At 41.2% G+C, this 12,265-nt stretch overlaps 1 protein-coding gene across 1 annotated transcript in view; it reads right to left on the reverse strand.

The window, feature by feature from the left end:
* The window catches only part of MNAT1 (MNAT1 component of CDK activating kinase), a 118,800-nt gene that overhangs the window by 35,075 nt on the left and 71,460 nt on the right, over positions 1-12,265 (reverse strand). Inside the window, exon 7 of the mRNA XM_059850530.1 lies at positions 684-805. Within this exon, the coding sequence (XP_059706513.1) occupies positions 684-805 (122 nt within the window). The remainder of the gene's footprint in view (positions 1-683; positions 806-12,265) is intronic.

Consider the following 12,265-nt stretch of genomic DNA (forward strand, 5'->3'; position numbering starts at 1 on the left):
ACCTTGAGGGTCAGGCCATGATGAGCTGGGTGACACGCCCCCAGTAGCTCCAGTTTTTAGGTGGCATTTCAGCTATCAACACATCTCTAGAGAGCAGACACATCACTCCTGGATTTCCTAACCTCTATTACTCAGAAAGGCTCCCAAACTCCCTTTCTTTCAAACATGGATGCACACCACGATGCTGCCAAGCTGCTGGACCAGCCCTGCATTATATTTTTTGACAAAGTTAAGCTCTGTGCTTCATTTCTCACAAACACAGTTTGACTGTAGACAGCAGCCGACAAGTAAATCTACCCTTTTCCATGGCAAACAGCCCAACTTTAATATTTTTACTGGCTTACAGCTGGGTAAATTAAGCCCCAGATTTTTATTTATTTATTTTTTAATACCGTGCAACTGAAAATGAACAGCTACTTCACTATGACTGCCAAGGACAACCTTAAAAACACTAATGCAATCCAGTCCAGCTCTCAGTAGATCTATAAAGGCAAGAGGACCAAAAATTTCAGCTTATCCACCCAAACAAAATGTTGGTTGGGCAGGAAGTCTAATATTTCGTTAAGATCCCTTAAAATAAAAAAAAAAAGGAAAGGAAGAAAAGATCCCTGGCAATCAGAAGATGGTAACAATCCCAGCTACAATGCCATAAAATGGGAATTAAAATGCACTGATTTACTTACCCCAGCCTTCCCAACATTTCAGGCTCTGGAACTTGTGGTCCATAAGTCTCCACTTGCAGAGGCTGATATTCATACAAAGTTTCCTCTAACTTTTGAATGGGAGCTAATGAAATATGCTGACCCTGTTGGGGAAAAAAAAAAAAAAAAAAGTAAAATATTTCTACATACAATCAAGGTCAAGGTTTTGTTTGACTTTTTTTTATATGCAGTATAAGAACAAGCATTAACTTGGTCCAGACAAACACCCTCCCACTAAGAACATACTGTTCACTACACCACTCACTTCTTCATGATTTATATTTTCTTTTACTGGGATCTACAGATTGGAAGTGATGTTTCATCAGCTATAACTGTTTGGACAAGAAGAAGGGGGAAGAAGCTTTATTCAGGGCAAGCTTACCATTAGAAAGTACAGCTGCTCCCAGTGTCACAAGCAAAATTATTATTAGGCACTAATTTCATTTATCTGAAGTACTATCAAACAAATGTCTCTGAACAACCCTACTTGATTCTGCAATCAATGATTTCCTGAAAGCCTTAATTAGAAAGGGAAGCCACTTTCCTTTCTCTCCACAGGCTTTGTAAGCTCCCATACATAATGGCTCTCAAGATAGACTTTTACAGAGCAATACAATTAATTCATTCAGCAAATTCCCATTTGTTTCATAACTAAAAATATAGAAACACACAAACATTAAGCTTTCACTCCAGATGGTACTTTTGCAAGACCTTCAGACTGCTGAGAAACAGTGAGACATTTCCACACCCCTGCCCTCCCAGTCCCTATCACTCAGAGCTCTCACAAAACAGGAGACTTGTGCCTGGGAAGGAGGGGGTCAGGAGGCTATGAGATAGAGCCAAAGTTAACAGATGTTGCTGCGTGACATTCTACACTGATTTGTTGATCTTTCACACAGTTTCAATTTTCTACTGTATTCTATGGTGCTCACAAAAATTAGCAGCAGCAGCAAAAAGACAGAGCACTGTGAGCTGCCCCAAACCAGCCTGGCTTTCCCTGTAGAAATTGAGTTTCCCATCTGCAGAATGCAGGAATTTAACAAAGTAGTAGTATTGTTTTTGTAGACATTTTGTCTGAAACAGGAGATGGGAAGCTTTCCATGGTGTAATGCTGTGTATAAGCCTGGCTCCCACTGGTGATCACTTACTGAGCTGAGCTTCCCTGGGGCCACTCCTTTGAGCATCTACTCCCTCAAGTGGAAAATACAGGCTCCTAAAGTGGGACACTGGGTTAAAATTAACTAAAGAGGGGAATGAAAAAGTCTGTAGAAGGGGAAAGCTGTTAATTAAATTTGTGGTTGAAGACAGTGACCTTTCTGAATTTGGAGCAGAGATATTTTTGTTTAGGGAGTTGCAGAAAATAGCTAAGAAAACTGAAGACGTAAGTCCTTGAGAAGTGTTATCGTGGATCTAAGCTGATCTCCACGGAAATATCAGCAGCTCAGGTTTTCCACTGAAACAGCCCCTGTGTGTGTGATGAAAACAGAGAGTTTTAGGCTTTTTCTGCACTGCCTGGGGGACTGGAGAGGCCACTGCTGACACTGGTATGGGGACAGTGTCCTGGAGATGAGATGTGAAGGAAGTTTTCCAGTCAGCCATGCACCACTCCAACTCTCCTGGCCAGCACATTTATTTCTGTGCTACAAACTATTGCTGCAACATTGAAAGAAGGCTGCTATACATTTTTAAAAAGTAATAAAAGAAAGGTTAAAATTTCAGCTAAAGGTTAAAAATTCAGCTTTAATCCCACTTCATGATATTTTAGGACATAAAAGCAGGGGTTTCTATTTTCCTAGAAGTTGTCTATTTACAATCTATCCAAGTTTATTAAAATACAGTACTTTGGAGCTAACATTTATGTGGGCCTCTTACTTAAGCATTACCCTCTTGCAATGTGTGTAAGACTCTTACATTTTAATTTTTAGCAACATCTTTGTCTCTAACCAAACAACATGGAAAGTCATACCAAATGTTTTACATATGTACAACCTCATCTGGTGACTGAAGAGTCTCACTCTTTCCAAATCCAAATTTTGTTCCAGCCATAGAAAAGAAATTTCAGTTTTGGGCAAAGATCAAAACCATGGTAAATACTTTGGGAAATTACTTCTGTGCAGAAAAAGGGAGAATCTCAGATTGCAGGCACCCCATCCCCTGAGGACACCACCAGAACAGCTGCTCACTGTCAGCACAGTTACCACTGGTGCCTTCCTGACACTTTGTTAATGAGAGCAACTTCTGCCAGCACTGGCCAAGAGACACAGGAAGGCTCCCAACACATGGACTGGGATCATCACTGCCCTCCTTTCCCACCACCATTTATGCTGCTACAGATGTCCACCTCTGGAAGCTCCTGGGAGGACAGGATGAAAATGTTTCATTTGTTTTCCCCTCTTTGTGAGGTTCCCAAGGTGCCTGAGGTCACGGGGGATCAGGATGGTCAGGATTTCTTAGATTAGCAGGAACTGTAAGGGAGGTACCCATGAATGGTGGGAAGGCTGACTGGTCAGCACCCCAGGGGAACGGGGAGCACTGGGGTCATGGGGAAGGATTCTCTGTGTGGAACTGCATCACCAGCTCCCTGTGGTGGCCTGGAGAACAGCAGAATCTCACAAGAGGAGCTGCATTATAGAAACTCTCCCCCCTTGAGCTGGTCTGACATCATGTCCAGCACAGGCCAGGACATTTTGTGTTCCTGTATGAAGCCCAAGGACTGGCAATTCAGCCAAAACACCATCTTTTGAAAGGCATCCAATCTAGATTCAGACAGATTTGAGATCACAGAGGTACAGGCACATCCCCTAGGTAAATTGTTGCAATAGTTAATTATCTTCACCATTAAATACTGGCAGCTCATTTCTGGTTCATCAGGTTGACTCTCTCCTATGTCTTTCTCACCTCCCTCATGGGCCAAGGTGCAAGTATTAGGAACCAGGGTGCCATTTCCATGGCAAAATGACTGCACTGGTTTGTGTGCAGCCAGCAGATCTGCACCTCAAGGAGATCAAGCAGCTGGAGGAGACAGCTCATTTGTTTTTGTTTCCCAAAATCACAGCTTTAGCTGATGCACTTTGGCAATGTGGATTACATTCCACTTAGCAATGGGTAAAAAGCCCCATGATCAGCTGTTGTTCCTGCCCTTTGGCTGTCTGGCCTTTAGGCTCCTGAGCTTACAAACTGTTCAGCCCTACACAGGTTAGTGAGGTCCCAGAACTGGGTATGGCCCAGACTGGTGCAGAAGGCTGGAATGCAAACCAAAACCATTGCCTTTCCTATTTCCACTGCTGTTGGGATAAGCTGACTCACAGAAAAACCTTGTTGAAGTTAAAAGGCTCAATTTGACCACTATTATCTCAGTAAAGAGCCATTTGACCAGAAGCATCCCACTTTTGTCTCTTTGTCCCAAGTGGTCCCTAACCACTTCATAACAGACTGGTAATAAAAGGGAAGCTGCTGTGTAACTTTAGAGACACCACAACAGACAATAACTGTTACTTTGGACTTACACAGCACTTTTACAGATCCAAAATCCATTTCTAACATATGAGGTAAGACTTTTAAATTTCCTGTATTCCACCTAGACAGTCAGCCTTACCTCTTTCCAGCATTAGGAGGCATTTATCAGCATGCTGAAACCAAAATGAAAGCAGTGGGACCAAGGTCCTGCTTCTGCATTGCTTTCTCCTGACAAACCTAAAATCTGATGTGGTCATGGGTAAGTATTTCTAATTCCCCTTGGATGCTGTAATGTTTGTGTAAAAGAAGCTGACAGCATCCAAATGAAGACAGAAAAGGCTTCCAAGAACAGACAACACTTTCTCCTGCCTCCTCTCCCTCCCACCCCAATCTTCACAGCATACAAGTGCTTTCCCTGGGATTATTTTAGGCACCAGAGCTGTCTATTACATACTGGAATGTATGGAACCACAAAACATGCTGCTAATTAGAAGGAAGGCATTTGCTTATCCTTAGGACTTTGTTTATATAAAAGCCTGCACAGCAATGGATTTGTGAGCAACTGACATTCTATTCATGTGCTGTATGGGTTCAGATGAGAGACACACAGGATTAAATTGGGAGGGAGGCTGAATAATGTCTTTGTATTAGAAGTAAAACTGACTGGCTGAAAGACTGTTTGAGACAACTCTCAGCTGAAAAAGAAACAAAAGCAGTGGCCAGTTTTGGTTTCAGATTGTGATACAACATGGCATTTATAAAAGAAAAGCCATGGATTACATACAAAGAACTGCCCCTGCAGTAACAAGGAGCTTACTTTAAACAAGACCAACACTCTTTCAGGAACAACCATGGCTATTAGAACATCAAAATTATAGTGTATCACTGCACCTTTCACACAGGTTTGGGGAGGGACTCTTGGCAGATGCCAGGCACATCAGTATTTGCCTGCTAGCAGAATGAGGTTATTTTAGCACAGAGTACAGAAATATCAGCCCAAGTTGCAGCGTTCACACTTCTTCCTGTCCTGCCCTCTCTCCCTGTCCGTGTCCCCAAAATGACACTGCCTTCCTCCACCTCCTTCCCTCAGCAGCAAAGAGAAACAACTGACAGCCTTCCCAGAAATCTTTCAAGAGCCAAGGAGGAGGCGAAAGGAGACTCACACCAAAAATGCACTAGTAGGGGAAAGAGGAGGAACAGCTATGCCACAAAAACATCTCCAGGCAAGAGACAGAAGCCAGAGACTGGGGTCAGTAAAACTTGTCCAGACAAGGCAAGTTTCTGTACTAGCAGCAGCTGGACTAGCTGATGGAGCCAATCTTTTTGCCTTTTAAATTTCTCTCTGCTTAGGACCTTACTCAGCTCTGCCATCAGCCCACTTCCACAGCACACGTCAGAGCACAGAAATAGCAGCGCTCGCGCTACATCTCATTAGTCCCTTTGCAGCAATGGTATTTTTATTTAACCCTTTGCTCTGTCAGGTCACTCTCCTGAGCCTGGCCAAAGGAGACAAGGAGGAACCAAGGGCTGTGGAATGCCAGGACATGATGCTGCTAAAACACATCCCCAGCACTGCTTCCATTGTACATGGCAGGACAGAGAGGCTAACAAAGACCCTTTTAACCACACCATCATCTGAGCGTGCAATTACCCAAATGCTTTCAAGTGAACATTAAAACAAAACTATAAATTCCATGAATTTTTCAGTATAAGCAGTCTTAGGAAACTATTTTACTGTAAAGCTGGTAACAGAACTCAGCTTTTGAAAAGATTTCATGTTCACAGAATTTCTTATAGATATCAATGTAAATATCTTTGGCGATGTGGTGTGAGCAGAAGTTGGGTTGTTGTGGATTTATTCTCCCCCTCCAGCTTCCACCCTCTCAATTCACTACTGACAAATCCATGTCAGCAATGCTAAAGTGGCCTTCTGATTCTGATTAACTACTTTGACTACAGTAATACTCAGGAAAAGGAGAATGAAACTGATAGATTTGGAGGGCTCAGTTAATATTATTTTAACCTCTACCCTCTCTGTCTTCCACAGCCTTTTTAAATAAACACAAAGTATGTCAAACTAAAATGTATAATTCTATTCATTGGCCTAAAATTCCTGTGCCAGTGAAGCTTTTTCAAAGACTTAAATATCAACTGTTCTCTCTCTGCTCTTGAAAAAACAACAATAAATCTAATTTATTTACTTGATTATGAGAAGTAAAATATTACGAGGATATTTCAGAAGTGAAACTGAAAGAACAAATGATCTGACAGAAAGCAACAGAACCAATATTAAGATTTTCTGCTGATCTCAAAACCAAAATCTGACCACAAATGGCAAGATCTGAGACACAAGATTGCCAACCCTTCTCTGTGTGGTAGATTATTTCAGACACCTAATAACAATCTCCCTAAATTCAAACCTTTTCTTTTTTCCCTCCACAGTAACTTAATTTGATTTTCAAATGCCAAAACAGATTTTAAATATGTGCATTCTTTAGGAATGACAGAAATAAGCCAAGAGATCAACAGCACTGAGCAAGATATTACCAAAGACAGTCAGATATATGCAATTTGTTACACAAACAGGTACCTACACCATTAGTTCTACTTGCCTCCAAAATTTTCCTTTACAACTTTCTGACATAAGTAATTACCTGACCAGACTTATCTTTAAGCTCCTGCCAAAAAGCCCCATTTCTCTAATCTCCCAGAAGAAAGCCTGTGTCCCTCTAACAAGCCAAAATACAATTGTGCTGGGGCAGGGCCAGGGCAGGATTTAGTGCCTGCTCTCTTCACAGAAAAGCCCAGTGCCCTTTCCTCATGCCCATGGATTGCAGTGCCTGCTCGGGACTGTCCTCTCCAGCACTGCCTGCTGCAGCCCAGGCAGGATTCAGGGGATAGTCTGGATGCTTGCTCCAATAAGTCACTCTCTTGTTTTCAGCAGAGACCCCAGAGTTCTGGCAGGATCTGCCAAGCTTTCCTCAAAATCCCCACCACTGTTCAAAGGATAGCCCAGTACACAAGACAGCATTATTTTGGGGAATGAAGAATTAAAACACAACATCATTTTCATGTCACTAATAAGCCCATGGGTCACACTCCTGGTTTTTAGCACTGGTTTCTCAATCTTGCTCCCAACTCTGTCTCAGCTCCCAAGAAATTCATTCTGTGCACACCACTGTGCCAGACACGGCTCAATAGCTTCTGCTCCTTTTGTTCTGTGCCCAGGACCTCTACCCTGCACTTGGTGCCTCTTTGGCCACCTTCAGCTGGACTGAAGAGCCATGCCATGAGCTGGCTGCTGAGGGGCATTTGGACACCCTGGGAATGCCTGTTGAATTTGCAAACCTCACTATAAGCTCATGTATTATTTTTGGTTTTGTACAGCAGCTTTTACAGACTCTGTGTGGCCCTTCTCAGGGTACAGCTGCAGGTTCCTCCCATTTTCAGAGAAATGTTTCCTTACAGGTGATTTAAAGTCCATGTTTTGGTCAGTTTGTTCCACCAGCCCTGTTGGTAATACAGCACACTAAGCAGAACTAAACAGACTTTTGTTGCATCTCTACCATCAGACTTCAGGAGCCTTGGTCATTTTGGTTTGCCTATCAACAAAGCACAGTATCCACTATCAACAACAGCCAGTCTAATTACAGGATTTAAGACTTTAATATAATATTGTTTTAAATACACACATTTAAGACCTAATTTTTCAAGGGACATGAAGTAGAAATAAATGGCTAATGCCAGTTTGTGTATCATGAACAATGAGAGGGGGACAGACACAGCAGTGGAGGTCAGAGCACAAAGCATTGCTCATCAACCAGCAACAACTGCCTGAGTCTTTGCACAGGTGAATCTGCTGGTGCTCCTACTTGGCTGAACTAAAGCTGTGTGTTACACTGATATGATCCCTTGATTATGCAAGAAAATTATCTAGGATTTCCTGGAGAACAGTGGAAACTGTAAAAACCAGCTGCTGTGCTGGAAGAACAGCAGCTCATAAAGAATTATACATCACTGTACTAAACTGTCTGCTCTTTCCTGGGATTCTCTAAAGCAGCTTCCCCCATCCAAACAGCCACAGCTCCACAATACTGTTTTTGAGGAATGCAAAGTCTAAAGGATGATTTAAAAAGAAACACTACTTAAAATACCAAAGCCAAACAGAAAGCTGAACAGACCTCAGACTGTAGAAGATGAATACATCTGTGTGTGTGTATGGAAGTCAGAGACATATTCCCTGTTCTACTGAGCATCCAGCCTAGACCCAGATAAATGTTGATAAAGATGCAGAACATCACGTTCAGTATGGCTTTATGTCTGCCTGATAAAGGGAAGAAATAAAGTGAGATTCCTTGAATAGTTAGATTTTTAGGAGGGACTGCTAAAGGTTGATGATCATCTGGCAAGAGAAAGCAAGGAAGTTTTTACAGCAACAGACACCAAAAAAAAAAGAATAAAATATTAAGAAGAGGACAATAAAGGCAGATGAAAGGAAAAGCATGAATAGAATAGAAAAACAGGAAGGGTAAATTATTAGAAACAGGCAAAAAGATAAAAAGAAGGAATTCAGAAATAGTGAAGTCTAAAGTTAAAAAACTAAAAGTATCCAACATTAGCAGTACATGATACAACTTCACAGTATTTGTAGGCTGTATTTAGTACAACATTTAAAATGAAAACTGAAAACTGTTAGCAATATATTTAGAAATTATTACTTAAAGTAAAAGTAGTTTATTTCTAGCCTTTTTCCATTTGCATGCAGGGTGCACAAGTAAACACGAACCAACTATTCCAGGACAGGAAGGGACCCACTGCAAACATAACACACATTTCATGGCACTGCTTTGAAAATGAACATTAATTCTCTCAAACTAAACAAAAAAAAACTCCGTGGGGCAGAAGAAACTGCATTTTTAATCTGCACAAAATTTATTCTTTTGTCCTTCCAGAGAGGTTCAGTTTCTTTCCATGCAAGTTTTCATCTATGTGGGTATTTCATTTAAGTGGGTATAACAAAATGATGCTTAAATCTGAACCACAGACATGACAGTTTTCCAAGTTGTGTGTACTTCCCACGGCACCTGGATTTTACCAGTCCTTTGGACAGGATTCACAGAACTTCACAGGACCAAGAAGCCTACTTGTAAGCCTTGCCTGATCCTGAGAGAATTGCAAAAAATCCTCCTATGGCCTGCTGCACTGCCCTGGTTTCAGTGGCTACAGCTTCCTAACTCTTTGAAACACAATTAGAAATATCTAAGGCATCTTTAACACAAAGAAAAAGGAATGGTTCCTGCCATGAAAAATCTACAGTCTTAGAGAAAACAGAAGCTGGCTGCAAAAATGGATAAAATCACATGGCAATTTCACTCAGTCCCTGAAAAACCATATTCATCTGTTTACAAAATACAAAGATACCTCATCTGTTTTATCTTGTTCAGTGGTTTCGTTGTGAACCCTTTTGCTAAAACACTTTATTCAAATTTTAAAGAAGCAAGTGTTGCCACAGATTCTGAAAGAGGAGACTGCAGCGAAAATAACTGCAGGACAAACACTGTATTTTGAGCAAGTTGGAGAGGCTGCCTGAATATTTCCTGCTATAGGCTTACAACAGACAGTTTTGCCTTAAAAACAACCCTTCCATTGTAGAAGGGAAGATTCCTGAATGCTCTGGCACAAGTACTGGATGGAGCCACAGCAGCAGAGTGCCCTGACATTTAACAATATCCAAGAGGGAAAGGCATTGCTGAAAGGCAGCGTGCTGGATCAGGGACTGCACTGACATCCCAGGCCATGGCCACTGGCTGCTGCTTGGGCAACAACACAAACAAGCTGCAATCCCAGAGAAAAGGAAGCCCCAGGAACAGCATTAAGAACATTTGTTAATCAAAGGACTAATCATACAGGAAGGTCTTCATTTCTTTGAATTTCACATATTATTTCCAATCAGTAAAATATGTACCAGGCTCTCCATAGATGATGCAAATGTTTATCCTGGCTCAGGGCAGCTGCTGCTCCAAGAAACAAACCAACATAAGCTGATCATTTGAATCCCCTTAAAACTCTTAGTATTGGACCAAATAAAGCACAGTAGAGCTTACTACACAGTTGTACAAGCCATGCCAAACATCTTTGTACACTTAAAAACTATAATTTAATTAACTTTACCTGTAAGCTTGGGGAAGGGGAGGGTGCACAAGGGGGGGAGAAAAAAAAATAAAATACAAACTCCTTTTCTCCTAAACTCTGAAAATAATTCAGGGTCCAAATCCCTATACAAGAAGTAATAAAAATAGTTTGGTTTCTGGTAGCAATAACAAAAATGAGGGCAAGATTAATTCTTACACTTTTATGGCAAACAATCTAAAGCAGATGTTTGAGAATAAAAGCGAGATGTCAAAGTAGTTAAAAAGCGCTTTTCAAACTCAAACACAACAAGACAACTTACAGCTTTATGTGCTTATATAAAACTCTAAATCATCCCAATCAGCTCCCACCCTTCACCCTTCTCTAGTCCATGAAGCTTCACAATTACCAAAAAATGTTATATTCAAGTCTAAACCACCACAGACTGGTGTCTCCTGAAGAAAAGCACATGCAAGTGAGCTGATTAGAGATCAGCTCCTGAATCTGGAGCCTTATGAAGAGAAATAGATTTCCCTGGTTGAATATCCAGGATCTCTGGAATAAAGTCCCTGTCTTCAAGAGACAGAGCACACTTTAAAGGTATCTAAAAAAAGTTCAGAGTGTATTTACATTTCTGCTAGAAAACTGGAGTTTTGAGACAGAGATCAAACTTCACATTCTAAGGTCAAAATCAACATAAGCATTCCTCAGAATCAGACTTCAAATGGATATTTGAAGTTATCCACACTTTCTTGTTTGCAAGTTCAAAGAATTGCTGATCATAAAGCAAATTTTAAGATATTAAATCTTTCAAGTAAAGATTTGACAAAAGACAATGTGTATATGCAGGAGAATTGAGTCCCTCCCCATGTAACAGGGCAGAAGCCTGTGCAAAGTAACCCTAAGCACACCCTTTTCCAATGAAACTGCCCTTTATTGTGAACACTGTGTTAACCTAAAACACCGTTCACTTAGATGTGCTTTCCAAAAGGCCTCGAGCAGGATGATACTGATTTAAATAAAGAAAATTAGGCAAGTTTTTGCACTCCAGCTTCCCACACAAGGAGGATTTGCCAACCCCTTCCAGCCTAATCAGTTCTGCAATCACCCTGATATATAAAGAAACTGACTCAGCGCACACAAACACTTCCAGACTCACCAGCAAGAGCTGATTTTTTGGCTGACCACAGCAAACTGCCTCCTAAGCCAGGCAGCCCCAGTGTCCATCTACCTGGAAGCCATCCATCCAGCCACACTGGGCTACTGTGCATCTGCATGGCTGCTCCACTTCATTAGTGAAACACAAACCCGGCTCCAGCCATCGCAGTAACTGATACCGTATCACTCAAGTCAATGGGAGCAAATCAGAAACTCTACACTACATATGAATAATAATAGGTTTTTGTGTTTCCTTTCCCAAGTGCTGACAGTTTGGAAGGTTATTTTCCCCACCACCACCATGGCTGGACTATAACCACATTAATTTCAGCATGCTAAGGCAAGCTGTTTAAGAAGCTTTCATGGCATATTTGGCTTAATAATCCAGGGTGGGGCTTTGGGGGTTTGTTTTCAATTGTCCAAGATTTGACAAGAAAAAGAAAATGAAGTTTAAGATGTATAAATCTCTGGAAAATTATATTTTCAGCAAAAGATGGCAAGTTTTAAAAAAAGTTTTAACAAACAAATTGAAATCACCCTTTAAATCACCAGCAGCCTAAATAACTTGGCCCTAGCTCTGGACATAAACTTTTTATCAATGGTAGTTGACTGAGAAAATCATGTTTTCTCCTTCAGTTTCACATTAATCTCAGGGCACAGTTAAAACATGACACTTCATAAACTTTTTTCTCCCATATCTCCTGTTCACAGCCGTTGCTGTGTTGGCTGAAACATTTATTGCCAGGACAGAGCACTGACCAAGAGACCTACAAGGAACAAAAGCCTGCCAGAGCCTACAGCAGCTCTTACCTTACAAAATC

This window comes from Haemorhous mexicanus, chromosome 6 (assembly GCF_027477595.1).
Source record: "Haemorhous mexicanus isolate bHaeMex1 chromosome 6, bHaeMex1.pri, whole genome shotgun sequence".
In the NCBI taxonomy this organism is placed as follows: domain Eukaryota; kingdom Metazoa; phylum Chordata; class Aves; order Passeriformes; family Fringillidae; genus Haemorhous; species Haemorhous mexicanus.